The following is a 20,526-nucleotide window of genomic DNA, read 5'->3' as shown; positions in this document are numbered from 1 at the left end:
GAGTCCTCTTCCACTCCTCCATGACGACATCACGGAGCTGGTGGATGTTAGAGACCTTGCGCTCCTCCACCTTCCGTTCGAGGATGCCCCACAGATGCTCAATAGGGTTTAGGTACCTTCAGCTTCTTTAGCAAGGCAGTGGTCATCTTGGAGGTGTGTTTGGGGTCGTTATCATGTTGGAATACTGCCCTGCGGCCCAGTCTCTGAAGGGAGGGGATCATGCTCTGCTTCAGTATGTCACAGTACATGTTGGCATTCATGGTTCCCTCAATGAACTGTAGCTCCCCAGTGCCGGCAGCACTCATGCAGCCCCAGACCATGACACTTCCACCACCATGCTTGACTGTAGGCAAGACACACTTGTCTTTGTACTCCTCACCTCCTCACTTGCCGCCACACACACTTGACACCATCTGAACCAAATAAGTTTATGTTGGTCTCATCAGACCACAGGGCATGGTTCCAGTAATCTATGTCCTTAGTCTGCTTGTCTTCAGCAAACTGTTTGCGGGCTTTCTTGTGCATCATCTTTAGAAGAGGCTTCCTTCTGGGACGACAGCCATGCAGACCAATTTGATGCAGTGTGCGGCATATGGTCTGAGCACTGACAGGCTGACCCCCCACCCCTTCAACCTCTGCAGCAATGTTGGCAGCACTCATACGTCTATTTCCCAAACACAACCTCTGGATATGACGCTAAGCACGTGCACTCAACTTCTTTGGTCGACCACGGCGAGGCCTGTTCTGAGTGGAACCTGTCCTGTTAAACCGCTGTATAGTCTTGGCCACCGTGCTGCAGCTCAGTTTCAGGGTCTTGGCAATCTTCTTATAGCCTACGCCATCTTTATGTAGAGCAACAATTCTTTTTTTCAGATCCTCAGAGAGTTCTTTGCCATGAGGTGCCATGTTGAACTTCCAGTGACCAGTATGAGAGAGTGAGAGCGATAACACCAAATTTAACACACCTGCTCCCCATTCACACCTGAGACCTTGTAACACTAACGAGTCACATGACACCGGGGAGAGAAAATGGCTAATTGGGCCCAATTTGGACATTTTTACTTAGGGGTGTACTCACTTTTGTGGCCAGCGGTTTAGACATTAATGGCTGTGTGTTGAGTTATTTTGAGGGGACAGCAAATTTACACTGTTATACAAGCTGTACACTCACTACTTTACGTTGTAGCAAAGTGTCATTTCTTTAGTGTTGTCACATGAAAAGATATAATAAAATATTTACAAAAATGTGAGGGGTGTACTCACTTCTGTGAGATACTGTATATAGTCTTTTAAAAAGGCATCTGAAATAATAAACTAAGTGCAACGTATTCAATACATATCGATACTGATATATCTGAAACACTTCCTATACTCATTTTCCACAGAATAGATACACGATAGCAGCTGTGCTTTCTCACTCTCTCATCTCTCCGTCAGCGAGTTGACACACAAACCTGCCTCCCCTCACTCACTCATTTCATTTGCTCCGGATGAATATTGTTGGTGTTACAGGGCTTGAATTTTTGTGGGATTGTGCATATTGTTTATAATTTTACTCATTCCCACAGATTTTGTGCTCTCACCCAAAGTGTGCACACTAAAGCCGCCTCTCAGTACTAAATTGAGTTCTTTTTCACTGCTTACAGTCAAATACACACAAAATAACGCCAAAATGCCGGTCTTAGTGAGTAGTCACGTAAACACAGTCAGTTATGTTTTAAGTAAACCTAAACAGTCAAGAAAGAAAATGCATGTGTAACAGTATAATGGATCCGTGAGTCTTAAAGTGGTCTTAAACTGATAGCAGGTATACCTAATATACCTGCTGCCAAATTATGAGATAATATTAAAAATATCTATATGGAAGTTTTTCTCCATGGTACTGATGTCAAAATTGTGACCAGTGAAAATGCTGAGTGGCTAGTAACTTTGGAAAACCACAAGCAAAAGTGGCTGGAGAGCAAAATAGTTAACATCAAGCCCTGTATATATATATATATATATATATATATATATATATATATATATATATATATATAGTTCAGCCATGAAAGTCTAGATGGCGCAGGCTGATAGGTCCTTTACATGCAATCTGCAAGCAATTGCATCATGAGCACATGGCACAAGCTGACTGGCCTCTGCTGATCCTGCAGCCAACAAGATTGCTTGCTCAACATTTAAATAGTCTGGTTCAGTGTTTGCTGTATAGTCCTGCAGTGCACTATCAGAGTTCCTCTGAAACCATCCACCTCCCCCAGCTCCACCTGCCAAATCTGCTGTGGGATTTATCTGTCTATTTATGCAGCAGCAGCAACATATCTTACATAGTATCCTCACAGCAGCATGTCTGTGTATCTATTAGCAGTAGCAAATCAATACTTGCTCTGCAGAAGCAGGCAGCAGCAGCAATAATCAACAGCAGCAGCAGCAGCGTAGCAGATCTAGTCCACCAAGACCAAATAACATTGTCATATTAAATAACATGATAAAACTATTCTGAGAGTTGTCATAATTGATATATATATATATATATATATATATATAAAAGTGCAACTTCCCACTGAGGCCAAAGTGTTTGGATAGTTTTTAGGTTTTGTATAAAGTGTGTTTTTTTCTACACATGATACAGCACATCCTTGACCCTCTGTAAAGCTGAACAAGCATTGCTCTGTTGAGGGCAAAGGGGGAGGTGACAGTTGCCGAATTAAAATGTGCGACTTGAAATTGAGTGCTGTAACTGAAAGTGCTTCATATAAGTTATTGATCTCTTGATTTTGTTGTGCCTACAGCAAAATTCACAGGTCATGGCAATGAAACAAGGTGGCAATGTCAAATGTATCCTCTTTTTGAAATCTTTTTGAACTTTGATCTCAATGTTCAGAGATAATTATCCAAGTCCAAAACTTCACAATAGAAGATTTTGGTGATGTCAAGAGCAGTGGGCAGCTAATTAAATACAAGCATCTAATCATGGGGGTGTCCACTATGGAAGCCTGTTTCCACTTCAGTTGGAGTAAAAAAAAATATGATTCTGTAAGTCATAATAATGAGAATTTTAATCTAATAATCTAAAAATATAATAACTATGACTTAGACTTAGTAAGAATGCCTTAACATCTCATAATGAGAAACTTTCCCATAATAATAGTTAGTTTCTCATTATTATGAGATGTTAAGTCATTATTATTAGACAGTTTCTCATTGTTATGAGATATTAAGTCATTGTTATGAAGAATGGAAACAGGAAACAGTCCATAGTCTAAATTCACAAAAAAAAGTAAAAGAAAAAAAAACATTTACCAAATTATATATTATAACTGAAACATTCCACTTTCTAAAGATATTGTTTCTCATTATTTTTAGATATTAAGTCATTATTACAAGAAAGTTTCTCATTATTATGAGAAATTTTCTGAATATAATTAGATTATTATGAGACGTTAACTAATCATCATTTTGAGAGTTTCTCGTTATGAGAACTTTTCTGAAAATAATGAGATGTAATTATTAATCTTATTATTACTAATACGATTTTTGTTATTATGATGAATTATATAGAATCATATTTTACTCAAATGAGGCAGTAACTGGCTTCCATAGTCCACAGAAAACTTCGGAAAAAGGTAATATTTACCAAATTCTACATTATTGCTCTTTCGTTCTGCTTTCTAAGTATACTACTGTATATACTGGTTGAAAATCAAGGGATTAATCTTGATCATTTTTTATAGTATTTTTTGTTGTTACTGTTAAAAACTAATGTTTCAATTTTAACATTAAGAACAAGAAATACTATATTTCAGGAAGGGATCCCTTGTTGCATGGGATCATCATATTTGAGGGTCCTTGGATCAAACGTTTCTAAACCCCTGCTCTAGAAGACATTTACTAAAGATGGGTTTTAAAATGCAAAATCTACAAGTCAAAGGAAAGGAATGCCACACACACCTCCTAAACCAGTAATCTTAAAGAAGCTAAAATGCTTACAATTATGGGTCTGTTACTAAACAGAAAGGATAAGGCACTTTGTTTAACTAAACTGGCATCATTCATGACAGTGTGATTGTGAGGTTCAGATACAGGCCTTTTGGGAAAATAGTAATGTCATGATGTATTTCAGAACCGTGGCACACCCACAAAGACCAGATTACAGCCTGATAACACAAACTAAACTGAAGGATAACGGAAAGATAAACCTTCAGTGTCAACAAAAAAAGGCTCAATTTAAGTAAATGTAGCAAGAAGTTTACAAACATTAAATAGGATATGGCATGCAGCGCGATGACGTTGTAAACGTGAAGATGACGTAACATCTTAACGCGCTACTGTAGCGATGGACACGCCCCCCTTTCCAGAAACACCAACTCCGCTTCTATAGCAACAAACTAACAACTTTCACGCGCGAGTCTGAGCAGTTGTGAAACTTTAAACAACACTGGTACTTTCTTCTTATGTTACAATTAGATGCAAATTTATACATGTAAAAGTTCATGCTCACAATACAAACAGGTGTAACCATCATAGTTTCTGCCAAAATCGCATAGTTCCTACATTATTATTACAATAAAAGTTTGATAACGTGATGTTAGTCAATACTCTCAGCTGAAAAACCTCAAACCAGCTTAAGCTTGTTTGCTTGTCTTGGCTTTATTTATTTATTTATTTATTATAACAAAATTAGATTGTTATAGATAAGATAGATAGATAGTGAAGTTAAACTTACCTTGTTTGACACACTTTAGTCGAACAGGGTCTTTGCAGTGCCTGACCACAGCCCACACATCCCTGATGGTCAGTCCAGCTACTGGAATATCATTCACCTCCAGAAGTAGATCATCCTGGTGCAGTTTGCCCCTGTCCGGTTTCACCTCTCCAATAACGGGGAACTGTCCATTCTCCGCGCCTCCCTTCAGCTTGAACCCAAGATCACCACTCGGACCCCTGGACAACACTATCTCGTGAACTCTGTTAGTCCAGTGACTTTTCTTCTTCAGGCTTTTGGACATGTTTGGAGTTGTTAATGTGACAGGAGAGCAGCCATGAAAGTGCGTAATCCGTCCAGTCGGCTCACTTAAGTTGCACGATCAGTGTCTGTGGATGGGAAGAGTCTCCATATCAGCAGCAGATCCACAGCAGCCTCTTAAAACTGCTACACTCACTGTAACAGTGATGTCCGATTCGCGAATGAGCCGTTCTTTTGAACCGGTTCTTTTTTTATGATTCGTCCGGACCAACTCGCGAAGCGTTTGTGAATCACTCGGCTATATGGTCAACTTTGGGAGTAAAATTGTAAGGTAAGTGACATGATAGAAGCGTAACTTACGCAAATTCTGACACCAGTTAAGTAACGTAAACGAAAACACAGTAAATTAACATTAGAATTTCATTGAACACCCACAAAAATAGGCTAATAAGCAAATTGCTGCGTGCTACATACCTACGGGGGTCCAGAATAATTCGGTAAATTGTTTCTAAACAGTTTGTTTACACTTTATACACTTCAAAATGCCACAACGGGTTTTCTTGCAAACAATTTTAGGCGGCAAATCAAATGAATCAGCGAGTCTAGTCATTGAAACGAACCGTCCGCTCGAATCGATTCGCTTACATGAATCGGACTTCATAACGCTGCACTGTAACTGAGTCCAAATTGCTCGGGAAACTGAGCCGGATGTGATGTGAGGAGGAGGAGAGAAGAGACGCTTCCCGCTAGAGAAGAGAAGAGAAAAGAAAGGAAAAGAAGAGAGAAAGAAAGTAACGGAACTTTCATCATTTCGTCAGCCCGGAGCGATTTTTCCATTATAAACGACTGCTGTGCCGCCTCCTGGAGAAAATGCATAATGAAACTCAGTTTGGGAGAAAGTTATACAATTATTTTCTGCAGCTGTACTGCTGTATTCAGAAGGACCACAGTTTTTAGATAAGAGACACTATAATATATCTTTGATAAGCAAGTGATTCACAAACACAGTAGAAATATTAATGACAATATGAACCAAAGTTCCATTACATTTCTATTTATTGTAATAGCATAAGCAATGGTCTGTTTTCAATTATATAATTAATGTTTCTTTAATGTTATTATAATTGTTTATACTGTGCCATACAGTATCCTATAATACTTTGTTGTTACTTTTATTATTCAGAATTAAATAATGCAACCCACCAAATCACATGTTGTAATTGCTTAGTTGACATAAAAATGAAAACTCTTTTCTTTCCTGCGTGGAATACAAAATTATATATTTAATAGAATGTTTAGCAGAAAATCACTGTGAAAAATTGGTAATCCTGCATATATTAAATTGTATGTCACTGCACTGCATACACAGTCTTGCGTGTTGTTTTTCACTTTTTTTGTTCATTGTTTTTGTTAGTCTTTTTTTGTTATTCTGTTATACCTTTCTCAATACCAAATACAGCATATTATTCATATAAAACAATATTTATTGAACAATATTTAAATTAACAACAATAGCCATTATAAAAAATATAAACACAAGAAACAATTCAGTCAAACGTACAAAAGTAGCACTCCAGAACAGGATTTAAGTTAAATACAGCCTAAATATAAAGTTATGAAATTTAATTTTCCCCTTAACCCAAATTGTTTTGCTCTGGAACAAGTAATAGATTAATAAGACCAAAGATTGCCTGTTTGATATACCCCAAATTAATTATATTTTTTAACCACTATCTACATAAGAGCCAATGGCAAATACCCGAATGACTGGCCGAGATGAAGCTGTTCTCTGCGGGTACTTGAGCACTGAATGGTCGCTGACGGCCTGGAGCTTGCATCTGCAAAAGCGTCAAAACAAATAGTAAAATAGGCGAGGTTTATTTATGAGTCATAAAAATATGAGGTCTAAATAACTATATTCTCGCCTAAAAACTCTTCGTGACATAACAACAGTAGTATTTATAAAAAATATGCTAGAATTCCTCGACCGCCATAACAGTCACTGCAAGCGGAGTGATACAAACTGTGAAACGGTACCAGTGCTGATACTGGGAGAATATCGCACAGCTCTCAGCCAATCAGATTCGAGAACCAGAAAGAACTGTTGTATATATATATATATATGAATACACATCTACAATAAATAAAAAAAGGGTATTTGTAACTCATATCATGAAAGTAGAGCTATTTTAATCTTGCACAGTGCAGTCCTTATTAGAGGACCAGGTTTTCAAGTAGATTAGTTACAGAGCAACACAGCAACATTTTATGATGAAGTTGAAACCAAGCCAAATGAGTTTTAAGTTATTATTTGTTTTGTTATAATCCATCATCACACAAAACACATGCTTTCAAGTCAGCACTTTGTCTTCCAAGACAGTTCCCCTGAGTTGCTTTAGAAATATTATTATGGGATATTTAACTCCATGCTGGGAAAACTTCCTATTATCTGTTAAAGAGCCAAGACTGCTTATTTCACTGATATCTGCACATACAACACTCTCTTCTATTCTCAGACTTTATTTCAATAAATATTAGAATTTGTGCTGAAACTGAACCATGGTGAATGCTGGTGTGCAAGTTTAAATGGTTCCTTTTTGCTGAGACGAATATACATTAGGATGATGTTGAGATAACTTTAGGTAATGTTTAGGGGAAATAACAAGGGCCAGCGCTGTGACCTTTGCTCCCTGAGAGAGGAGCAGCTCTCTGCATTCCACAGACGGGAGTATCTGAGCGATGAGTGAGAGTGGGAGACAAACAGACAGCGAGCGGGAGAAGGCGAGAAAGAGGAGGGCATTTTGACAAGGCAAGAAGAATTGTTTGGCAGGAGGTTTTTAACAAGTTTAGGAATTCCCTGAGCATAGCAAAACGATATTGAGGAGTTGGTGCTTTTTAAATGGATGTTACGTCCAGTCCAGAGTTCAGCTACAAAAAAGACACATAAGCAGTTTAGTCGATCACACGAGTAAGAGGCCATTCACACAGAACACTGTTTTGTGTTTAAAAATGCAAGACATGGGGCAGTGGAATGGAAAAAGAGACTATAAAAAAATGTTTTGTTGAAACAAAGGCTGAAATAAACTACATGATTTTTACCTGGAGGAGTCAACGTTAGTTGTCCAAAACAGATTTTGGGCAGTGGAGAGGACAGATTTCATAGAAAATTGTCTAATGTATGACAGGTACAAGCTCTGATTTTTTTTTTTTTAGCTTTAGACTATAATTCCATAGTCAGAGGATATCAAACATATTTGATATTTTGAACAGATTTTAGAATACATACTGTTTTCATTTGTCGTGTCTCCTAACACGTTTCTGCATTAGTTTGTTGTGTTCGGAACGACTTGAAAGTCAGGGAGTATGTGATCCTCAGTCATTTAGTGTATGATACTTTCTCGGTAATCATTTATAAAGTCTATGATGCCTAGAATTTTAAATCTGTTTAGATTTTAAAGTTGTGCAGTGTATTCCAGCGCTGTGTTTTTAGAATGCCATGTGTGAGACTCTGCGAAAGACACAAGATACGAGCACAATGGTCATAGAAAAACAATGGGAAAGCAGCACAGTAGAATGCAAAAAAACATTCTGTAGGATGTTCCGAATATCAGTGCGGATCTGATATTCACAATTATGAATGTGATATCGCTTTTATAAAACAATTCAATAAAGAATAAGTTAAAAGGTTAGTTCACCCAAAAATGAAAATTCTGTCATTAATTACTCACCCTCATGTCGTTCCAAACTTGTAAGACTTTCGTTCATCTTCGGAATGCAAATGAAGATTCTTTTGATGAAATCTGAGAGCTTTTTGTCCCTCCATAAGGCTGATTTATACTTCTGCGTTGAGTGTACGCCGTAGCTACGGCGTAGGCTGTGTGTAGCACGCGTAGCCTACGATGTAGCCTGACGTGCACCTCTTCAAAAATGTAACAACGCATCAATTCTACACGGACCGCAAGCTGTGATTGGTCTGCTAGAACCCCTCCCTCAGGTCAAAAAACTTGTGCGGAACAATCGGAGAAGAGCGAGCGTTTTCAACTTCCATATGAATGAAAAAACACGGGGGCACATTCAGTCAAACTACAACAAAAGTCGTTATTTGCCGCTTTTCTCTGCCGCTTCTATTTGTAAGCTTCTCTGACAACGTACATGACAAGCTGCTTCTTCTTCGGCTTTTGCCTTGATCCTCAACATGACTGCGGACACTGCCTATTAGTGGTCTGCATGCATGTCGACGCAGACAACGACGCAGAAGTACAAATGAAAACAGATGCATAGCCTACAGCGCAGAGGCTCCGGCGTAGGTCTAACGCATAAGTATAAATCAGCCTATAGACAGCCTAAGCAATTGTAACTTTGACGCTTAAAAAAGTTCATAAAGTGATTGTAAAATGAATCCATATGAATTGATTGGTTTAGTTCAAATTCTCTGAAAGCGTCAAAGTTGCAATTGCATAGGCTGTCTATGGAGGGACAAAAAGCTTTCAGATTTCATCAAAAGGATCTTCATTTTCATTCTGAATATGAATGAAAGTCTTACGGGTGTGGAATGACATGAGGGTGAGTAATTAATGACAGAATTTTCATTTTTGGTTGAACTAACCCTTTAATTTTGAATATTATCTTACATTTCAGACGTCCATTTTCAAAAATATTTCCCAATGCAGTCAAAGCAGGATTACCCCATGTGTGTCTCCAATCAACATTTAGTAGTTGTGTTTGGTATTTGAATAAATTATTGATTTTGAACGAAACGGTTGAGTGATTAATTCAATGACTTACTCATTTTACACTTGTTGCCCCCTGCAGAAAGTCTATGTTCACAGTGTTAAGGGGCAGTCACACTATATTTTTCATTACAGTGACTTCCATTCATACACATTCAAATGCAGGAGACAGGAAACCTAAGCATGCGAATTTAGCTACGTTCCAAAATTCAAGTTTGGTGAACTCTTTTCTCTGAATTTGTATAACTTGAAGACGTGTGACCAATAGAAGATTGATACTTCATGGCGTGACCCCTTAGCTGAATTAAAAGCAAACTTTAAATTTGCAGGATTGCAATACAATAGAGTAGATTGCTTATTTTACATTTTGGATGTAATATATGTTGAATTATGCAACCATTGGAGTGTCCATAGAAATTTTGCATGCTCAAAGTCTAGTCTAGTGTGACAGCAGCTTCAGTGTTAGAGATTGACAACCACAATAATGTAATGCTGTGTTTTATTTACCTCGGAAGAGGAATGTCGGAGCTGGGAATGGTGTCACACCTGAGTTGACTTGACCACGTTCCAGTACACAGGCAAGAAAACTAAGATGGATGCGTCCAGGCAAACCTTTATTGTGCTTGCTCTTTCAGAATACAAACACATAAAAAAATGGTATTTTGCACAGATAATGCTGAAGTATCATGTCCACAAATAGAGGTTGGATACTGTGTGCACCACTGAGTTTATTGAGACAGACAAACAGAAGTGCAAACAAAATATATATTATTTCTGTTTCACTACATTGCTGGGCAGCCATATTGGATTCTGAAGTTGGGGTTGTTGCGCTTCAGCCGAGTTTCCCAGTCGCAACTCCGACTTGAGGAGGCATTCCAGGTAAAACTAGGAACTGGGAATTTCCCACTATTGAGGGCAAATGTAATGCCCCATAAGTTTGGAAATGTCCTGTTCACACTGCAGCTTACAGTGGTGGATCACATACTGTCTGTACGAACAAGCAACATAAATCCCTAAACCTAAGTATGAGCAGTTTGCAGTTCTGTGCAGGTCAGAGCTTTGTTTTGTACATGTACTCTCAATCTTCTGCAAAAGGTCTGTTGGTGTATGTTCTAAATCTGGTTCATGTTCACACCCACACTCTCATGCTTTCATCCAGCAGAAAAGTGCTCCCAGAAATGAGATGCTCCATCCCTGCTGGTACATCAGAGAGCAGGTGGCCTTCCTAAACAGGACAATCGAGTCAGAGATCCAAAAGCTGGAGGAAGCAATCTCTCGCTCCCACAATGCACTCCACCAGATGGGAGCACATTGGTCCTGACAGTGATGTCGCCGTGGGGACTGCAACATATTGCTAGGCAACATGATCTAATGATTATGACAGGCGTAATTTCCAGCCAATTTAAAGCCATCCAGGAATAAAAAGGCAGTGCATGATGGTTTTAACGGGACAAGGAAGGGACGCAGATAGGAGCTGTTAATGGCTGCTGCATGTCATTTGGGATGGCAATATTCAGAGTAGACTGAAACAAGGACCTCAGTCGGTTGAGTACGTATTTATAAGTGGTTTTTGCAAAGGCAAGCATATTTTAATAAACCCCTAACCATAGGTGTTAAACTTAACTCACAACTCACTAAGAACACCTTAGTATAGTAAAGCCCTGGCAACTAACAACTACTAACGACTAACACGTTAGCACAAACAAGCACCACTTACATTGTAAAAATCTAGTTTACTACTCCACTGAAAAACAGAAATGTGTATGTAAAAGTGTATATACCATTATATTTAATTGGAGTAGAACCTGCAAGAGGTCAAAATGGTGCTTTTTCTCTTGGATTTACATTGTTTTAAAACACAGATGAAAGGAAGCCCACAAATTTGGGACATTTTTGTAGATGTGGCATGTGGATAAACCTCAAGGGAGTGTTTTATCACCTGCATGATAAGTTACTTTCTAAACACTTTTAAGTGCTTTCAAATTCTAAGCTCTTAAGAGAGTCACTCCTCTCCTCTCTTCCTGTAAAGCACTCTATTTGAATCCAAGGCTGGAATGTCGGAAAGAAAAACGGAGTAAGTTACTTACATGCATCCATCATGAACATGACAGCTGCGACATGATGGACTCCTATCTAAATCACCTGTGACGGAGCATACTGTATGTGTCAAACAACGTTACTGGAACAGAGCCACCGTCCTACTGTCACAGGGTTTCACAAGAGTTAAACTTGCTAAGGATCTGATTGGGGGTTTTTGGAAGTAGTCAAACTACAATTTTATATTAAAACTATTACAGTTTGCCAAGGTTTAACCAATTACAAATCAGATATGTTATCGCAATATTAAAATGTATTTTTCACACACCCTCATGGCATTCCAAATCTGTAGGTCAATAACAAATAAGAGTGTCCACTCTAAAGAAAAGGACATTTTTAATAAAAATCTATAGTTTAAATGTGCCAAGTTTTTAGCAATGTATCTTTGTATTCATGTTAGTTTCATATGGTTTTGAAAAACATTTATACCATTTAAAAAAATAATAATAATAAAATAAACCCAAATTATTTAAAAAATGTAATTTTATTCTAAAATATTTGTAAAGCTATAAAGCATTTTCATTATTCATTCATAAATATTATAAAGTTTTTGGAGAGTCGCACCACATGACTTTTTTGTATTTTTTTTTTAATAAGCAGCAAAGCAGTTTGGGGGGGGGGGGGGGGGGTAATCACACACAGTTTCTGCCAATCTCATGTTAATCTTGAGTACCTATAGAGTAGTAGTGCATCCTTCCAATCTCTAAAAAATTTATGGTTTTATCATATTTATAAAAGATACTGTACCGAGTCTTCCGGAAACAGCAGAGCGCCTGGAGGCGTGCCGTGTGAGCGGAGCTAAAGAGTGACGAGCACGTGCAGCTTTTGCGTAGCAATCATCTGCAAGCTATCAATGGTCAGCTAAACAAATGTATTTAAACACACACAATACACCATCGCATTATCCCTGGATAACTTTTGAATCACTATAATGAATATAGGGTACAGTGAATGATGAATAATGAATTTATGAATTCACTACGTTTGTATTGTTTACATCATATGCACTTAGGCTCCTATTGCCAACAAAACAGACATTTGAAGCAGTTTTACTCACCGCCTGTGGTTCCCACTTATGAACGGGATCATTACCGCTGTGACCGCTCCATCTTTCAGTTTCAAATGATCTGTAAATCCAGCGTAGAACTGGGCCTTGTTTATGAAACCATAAGCGTCGATCCTGAGGGCTCGAGTAGCCACAGAAAAACACGAGATATTCTCCATTCATTTTAACCAATAAAAAAGTGATTGCAACTATCAGTTTTTATGGTTATTTTAATAACAAATATCGAGAGCACATCAATGTAATACGTGAGCACAAAACTCTCAGCTCCACTTAACACTGGGTTCTTTGGGAAGCAAGGGTATCTTTCCCTCACAACCAAAAACACACTTCTTTGGTGACATTGTTGATTTTGTGAAGTCCTGTGCAGCGCTGCCGACGACTTCCGTAAAGCCGAACGCGTGTTGATGGGCGTGCTCTTACTCTCTCGCTCTGGTCAATGCGTGCGTGCGCGCTCTTTCGGGAGAAGTGCCCATACAATGAATTCCGACCTTTATGACGTCACACAGCCCCATACTCGAAAAAAAGACAGAAGTTTATGAGGATTTAGAAGAGTATTTTTGGCACAGAAATACTCCGTCATACGTCCAACTCGTGTTTTGAAACTTTGGCCATGTTTACCCAGACAGCAACATAGTGTGGCCCAGATCCGGCCCACATCTGGTACATGTGGATTACACCTGGACCAGATGTGGGCCGGATCTGGGCCGACACTATGTTGCTGTCAGGGTAGCATGAGAATCCAACTCTAACAGTGTACATAAGTCAGAATACATGAAATTTTATTTGTAAATTTTGGTCTGTACCTCACACAAATTTATCATAAGTCTTCAGAAGACTTGTAATATATTACACTGCTTATATGTAACTTTTTTATTATGACATTTATGGTACATTCTGTCACTTTTAAATGGAATGACATGAGTAAATGGTGGCAGAGTTTTTTTTTAAGGTGAACTAAGAGAGCTTTAAATTTAATATGTATTAGTGCGACTTCTCAAAAGCATGTGCAAAAGAACCACCTATCAAAATGTGCAATTTTTAGTGCAGCAGAGTTGGTGCCTGCAAGGTTAAGAGAAAAACAACAATCTATGAAGCACTTCTAAAGTCATCATTGTCCTGCAGTGCTCTGTATAGATGTTAATATGGTGCTTAATGCTCTGAATTCTCAGAATCTGTCTTGCCTTTACATGAAACGAACCCATAATATCACACACTCTTTGGACTGAGAGTGTTATGTAACCCTCCCACTTCAGATGCTGGCCTCCATTCTTTATGTAATGAGGCAGGCTGCAAAAGACACTTTAAAGCTCACTGACAGATGTACAGTTTTAAGACGGCGACTGGCTCCTTTTTGCGGCATTCACATGACGAGAAAGCCTTGTCGTGGGCAATTTAGTCAAAGGCAACTGGTTATACAGTTGTTGCAGATGTTTCTCCAATCATCTGTGTGGATTCATCAGGAGTTTGATGGGTGATTCCATGAAAACCTCCATGGAAGTGTGATTTGTGATCAAGGAGGGCCAAAATAGCGGTTAGCATAGCTTTTTGGGTTCAGATGGTGTAGTTATGTCATCCATCAACAGGTAAATGCTACGTTTAGCTAGCAAGTCAATGACAAAATTAATTAATTATGCAAAAATACAGTTCAATGACTTGAATACATCTCTTCTATGATTAACGTGTTTTTGGTAATCATATAATTAATTAAGTAAATTATTTAACTATTTTTTTTATTTGAAAAGAAAACCCAATTAAGCATAATTTGACAATCTTTTATTATTTATTCACACAAAAAAGAAATATTATAAATATTTCATAACAATAAATCTTAACCTTCAAGACTGTTTGTTGAGGTCAATAAGTTTCTTAAAATATTAGATTACTTTTTATGACAAAGCGGGTTAGTTTGGGCTGTAAAATGTCATATGGTACCCCCCCCTTTAATAATTTCATTTTACCTTGCATCAGTTTCACATTGATATTTGATACCTTTTACCTTGAAAAATATTTAAAATATATATAAATTGTTTTAAAAATATAGATGTATATACTCACATGCATGCAGCATGTAAGGAAACTATGTTAGTATGCCTTCTTTGATAGTTATACCACATGACATTTTTTTTAGTCATTTAATTTAAACTTTTCTAAGAACCTGGCACATATATTTTAAAATATTAATAAAAAATAAAAAAAATGTTCTTTTTATATCTCGCACACTCTTAGGCCTATTTGTCACTGACCCTAGTTGGCACGGCCTAGTTAGCCCTTGCATTCTAGATAGCATGGCCCAGTTAACCCATTTCAACAAAAACAACAAAAAACATGGATCTAAACTGTCTTTGGCATTCAAAGGAGAACAAAATTATCAAAACATAATGAAAGCAGACAGAACATAACTACAACACCACCAAAAATTACAGTCCAGGGTTTGGCTGGTCAAAATCAACATGGAACTCTTTGAACGGCTAACATGTATGAATTAGCCAGACAGTTTTGCTATTTTAAGTCACAAATATATTGTGAAATCCTGCCAACAACTTGACACAGGGTTATCGATAACTTGTTAAAGCATGCTTTTGGGTTGATTTCATCTACTCATCATAGTCATTTTCTTTCTGTTTCACACCTACATGCCATGTGAGCCTCGCACAATTTGATAAATATTTTCCCTAGCCAATGAAATTAAATTATTCCTCATGACCCAGATACTAAATCATGTTTGTGTCTCTCTCTGTCCTGCCTTGAGCTCAGGATTTTGCACAGAGGCTGGAGCTAAACTCATCAGTGCCCCCTGCTGGTCAATTTGGGGGAATGAGAGGTTAATATGAAGGGTTTATATGGATAAGAGGTGGTGTGTGTTCCATTCATAGTCTTATATGGGACATTTTGATTTCTCTGATTCCCGGCCATAATGGTGTTTCAAAATTCAACATTTCTAAAAGCTTTAGCTTGTCATCATCTCACAGTGATTGGCTGCCGGCCCTTATTTTCATTTGCATAAGTTCAGTATTTCCCAACGTTCTGATGCTCTCATTGCTTGCTCTGCCCTGCTATTAATCCCACAATCCTCTGAGCAATCCTGCCCCCTAGCTCCCATAGAGAATTAATTGAAAATGCCAGCTCATGCTTCACTCACTCTTGCACCGACACATACTGCGAGAAAAAGAAAGTGGATTGGATGGGTAAGATAAAGAGTGTAATGAATCCAATCACTCACATTCATGGTCACCTTTTCCTGAATAACATCAGTACTCATAGTGCCAATCATTCCCCCATTTTCATGAAACAAAATGTGTTTAGAAAGTTCGTCAAGATGCAGTGAAGGGGGTGCTAGTGAGCACACTTTTGAAACCTGACATTACAAATATAGGGTCTTATACAAACTTTTGCATGAGAATGCAAAACTATTGGAATATAATTTTTCCTCTCATTTCATATTCTTTACCATCACCATGACCCTTTTAGGGGCTCTGTAGATTCCTGTAACCAGTTTGTTATGATGAATATAGACATCAATAGTGTTCGAGTTGAATGTGTGTACTTTGAAAGTGGTATGGACAGAAATTCCCTATAGGTCTCATTACATTACTTTTTCATCTGAGAGTACTTTCATGTTCTTTAATGTGGACGGACATTGCTAAAATTCCAATATTCTCATTCATGTCAATCAATATAAGAACATGAGGTAACAGAGAATATTTGATGACTTATTTGAAGCAACCTACTTGGAGATGAAATGTTGCTAGTAAAATGAGATGAATTGCTATTTCTGTTTGGATATTACTCCTTTAAGAACAAATATGACCAAATGACAAATCACTCTTAGCATAATTCCCATTATTACAGATCAGATATGGCTTCTCCTGAGCATGCATATTTTTCCTCATTAGCTCTGAATCAAATCCACAGAGATTTCTCAGAATGACAAATCTGTTTAAAATATCAGCTGAATAATTTTTCTAAGATCTCTCTTTTAAAAAAGGGCAGACCACAGAGGAGCTTAAAGTGCCCTTTTCTACAAAGTTCACTTTTTTTAAAAAGTTTCTTTTATTCTTTTTATTCAGGAATATTCTGGGTTATATACAAGTTAATCTCTATCAGCAGCATCTGTCGATTACAGAAAAGACTCTGTCCACCATCTTGGATAAAACTTTTCACTGAACATTTCAAAGCATTCTGGGATTGTTTCATCAATAAAGGATACATGTGCTGCAGTGCTGCCTCAAAATTTGTCTGAAACATAGAAACCTTTGAGTCTCTTTCATACTGATAAGAAAAAAGCATGGTGGTATCGCCGGCACGACCAGCCGACCCCTGAGTGTTAATGGGGACCAATAATGCCCTTTTTACAAGATGTAATATAAGTCTCTGGTGTCCTCAGAATGTGTCTGTGAAGTTTCAGCTCAAAATACCCCACAGATCATTTATTATAGCTTGTCAAATTTGCCCCTATTTGGGTGTGAGCAAAAACACACAGTTTTTGTGTGTGCCCCTTTAAATGCAAATGAGCTGCTGCTCCCAGCCCCCTTTCCAGAAGAGGGCGGAGCTTTAACTGCTCGCGCTTCAGTTGCTCAACAACAACAAAGCTGGAGAATCTCACAGCCAAAATGACAATTGTCAGTAACGGTGTTCAGCCTTACATTGTTCAAACCAGAGTCAGCACTGATGACAGACTCAAGAAGAAGTTACAACTTTTAGAATGCATCTGGATGTTTCTGAATGGTTAGTGGATAGATTTATGTAGTTACTGCGGAGTTGATTCAACTCATTGTCTAGCATAAAATGCGTAAAATGACGGCATGGTATCAACACTCTACAACAACAACTCTTCCTCTTCTCTAAAGCAGCCCAACATGGCCTCACCTCCTTTGTTGCGTGTTCCCGGAGGCAGGGTTTATGTAAATGTTGGGGTTTGTGATGTCACTAACCCGGGAAAAATTTGTTGCAGTCCTTAAAAAGTGATTTCTGTAAAAGAAAATATCTCCCTTTGCATTGAATTTTGAGCGTTGTAACTTTGCAGATGTTGTTTATGCTCAAACAGCAACATTACACATTAACTAAAGTTAAAAAAGTGAAATCATAATCAAGGACCCCTTTAAAGGCAGCATAATTTATGGAGCCCTTAAAGGGACATGGTGAAGAAAAAAACTGAGATGGAGGAAAAATTATTTGCTTTCTCTCGCAAATGTTTTGCGTTCCCCCAAGAAACTTTGGGTTCACTCAAGAGAACACCAAGTTTCTTGGCAGAATGCAAAAGGTTTTGCGAGTGTTTCTAATTAGTTCCCTTTGTTTGCTTTCCCTTGTTTCTTGAGTATGTTGTCTGGTATTGTTTGTACGGTTCTTGCACTGCCTGAGTTTCTTTGTGTGGATTATTCATTAAAGACTTTTGAACCTGTACCTGCACTTCATTGTGTGTTTTAAACTACAATTCGTGACACCAAGACAACATTTCTTATTTTGATTTAGTTTAACTTCATGATGTACTAATATATCTAAATCGAAAACTGACATGAAAATGAATAAATATACAGTTATAGTAAAAAAAAATAAATGACAAAACCAAACAACAAAATTACTAAAACTTTATCTAAAATTAAAATGAAAATAGAAAAAATTCAAAATATTAATAAAACTATAATAGTATCTCAATGATGGTAAAATAACACAGGTAAATGATGACATAATTTGTGGATGAACTGTTCAAAGCAAAAAAGTATTTGAGACTATGCTGGCTTTGTACCGTTATACTATACAAAAAGAGACATTCAAGATAAAAAGCTGTCATCACAGTGCAAGCGCTTCAGTATTGTATTATATCCTCAAGGTGAGGTCTGTGCTGCCTCTGTGAATGGAGGACCTTGAGATATTTATCATTGTGTGATGGATGTATGAGAGGGAGAGAAGGGACACCGGCTTGTTTACATTGAAGAGCAGGAGGAAGGTGTCTTTCTGTGTCCTGAGGGTCTGCTGCCACTCACCACACTACCTGTATCAAAGCTGAAGGTCACACTGACCATTTCTGCTACACAAACCGAAATGTCAAGATATAAGACGCACGGGGCAGTAAGGGCAAGTGAGACAAAGAGAGAAAGGGCTTTTTTCACTTCCACTTTTATTCTCCAGCAAAGCATTAGTGTTTATCCAAAGTTGTGAATTGGAAAATTGCATAAAGCATTTGCGAATAAAGCACCTTTCCGTCCCATGTGTTCAAGAGAACAAATTTGTCACTTCCTAGGAAATTTGGCGCAAAATATCTGTAATAAAAATTTTTATGAAGTTGTTGCAGTCAGGGAAGCCACTGTGGTTCTTTTGTCCTCCATCATAAATGAGAGCTCACAGACGAAATTTCAAATTTCGAATGCCTTGTGTTTGTGAACGCAGTCATGTGAGACGCTTCTGGGAGGTCATTATACCAAATCATTCAGATGACAGACTTTGGCAAAGGCATTTCAGAATAACTAAAAAAACATTTGAAGTTGGTTATCCAATTGCTGCATTCACACCATGTTGTAATGACCGTAAATAAAGCTGCGTATATTTTCGAATTGGTATCGTGGTACTTTGATGTCATACACTGATCGGTCTGCACAGTGCCGCTTCAAGTTGAACACACCTTAAATCTGCAGTGGTCAGGTGGTAGAGGCCATGTGGTACAAGTTGTAGCTCTCAGAAAATTACGAGGTTACACGTTGTAATAAGTTGTACAAGCATGTGAAGGATTTTTACAGTTCAGAATTGTTACAGTAATTCCGACATGGTGTGAACGCACCTAATCACATCCACTGTCGAGGCAAAGTCACGCGAGTTTTTCATTGCACATCGAGGGATTTATTTCCATCATAGTTTACGTGCATGTTTTCTTATCGGAAAAAAATATCTGACTCATTTGAGATTTTTATGCACTTTTTTTGGACCTATGCTCATCTTGGCATTTCCATCCAGCAATTTTTTAATGCGATATCCCGAAATTCACGAAAAAATAGGTGGATGGAAACATGGCTACTGACTGTAAACTTCAAAATTAATTGGAAACTGATTTCAGTATTATTTGTAGTATTTATTTATTTTGAATGAGCTTTTATTTTTATATGATCAGTTTTCATTTTAATTTTAGTTTAAGTTTCAGTCATTTTGTTATGTGCTTTAATCATTTTTAATAGTTTATTTTATTTATTTTGTTTTACTTCTATTTAGCTTTATTTTTTTGTACTTAAACTTATTTTATTTCAGTTAGTTGCCAAGAAAACATTTCAAATTTTCTTCAAGGTTTTCAAGTTTAAGTTTTTCATCTACTATTTATATTTTATTTTATTTATATTAATGTCCTAGTATGCATTGCAAAAATCTAAGTCTAAAAAATAACAAATTTACACAGTAAAATACCGTTTTCCATTGAAACATTAATATACCATAAAAACAATGCATTCTTGATAATATTTGTCGATTTAAGAAAAGAGGCCTATAGGCTACTTTCTCGAAAATGACAAATAATATTACCCAGAATGTATTGTAATATACAGAAGTAATATACTGTAAAAAAAAAAAAAAAAAAAAAAAAAAACACAATGCATTCTGGGTAATATTTGTTGTTTTCGAAAAAGTATCCTGTAGGTTATCTACTATTTATATTTTATTTTATTTAAAATTTATTTCAATTAATGTCCCAA

At 37.4% G+C, this 20,526-nt stretch overlaps 1 protein-coding gene across 14 annotated transcripts in view; it reads right to left on the bottom strand.

The window, feature by feature from the left end:
* magi2a (membrane associated guanylate kinase, WW and PDZ domain containing 2a) overlaps window positions 1-5,897 on the bottom strand; it is a 238,717-nt gene extending 232,820 nt beyond the window's left edge. For 2 of the 14 annotated variants that reach the window (XM_051890871.1, XM_051890874.1), the window contains exon 1: window positions 4,724-5,895. In XM_051890871.1, coding sequence (XP_051746831.1) covers window positions 4,724-5,006 — 283 coding nt within the window. In that variant the 5' untranslated portion in view covers window positions 5,007-5,895. Of the gene's footprint in view, window positions 1-4,723 lie in introns of all 14 variants that reach the window. The other 12 variants (XM_051890864.1, XM_051890870.1, XM_051890872.1 and 9 more) reach the window with 11 other exon arrangements.
* Window positions 5,898-20,526: the final 14,629 nt, after the last annotated feature.

Source organism: Ctenopharyngodon idella, chromosome 4 (assembly GCF_019924925.1).
Source record: "Ctenopharyngodon idella isolate HZGC_01 chromosome 4, HZGC01, whole genome shotgun sequence".
Classification (NCBI taxonomy): domain Eukaryota; kingdom Metazoa; phylum Chordata; class Actinopteri; order Cypriniformes; family Xenocyprididae; genus Ctenopharyngodon; species Ctenopharyngodon idella.
The sequence above is the reverse complement of the archived record's forward strand: the minus strand, read 5'-3'. Positions and strand labels throughout refer to the sequence as shown.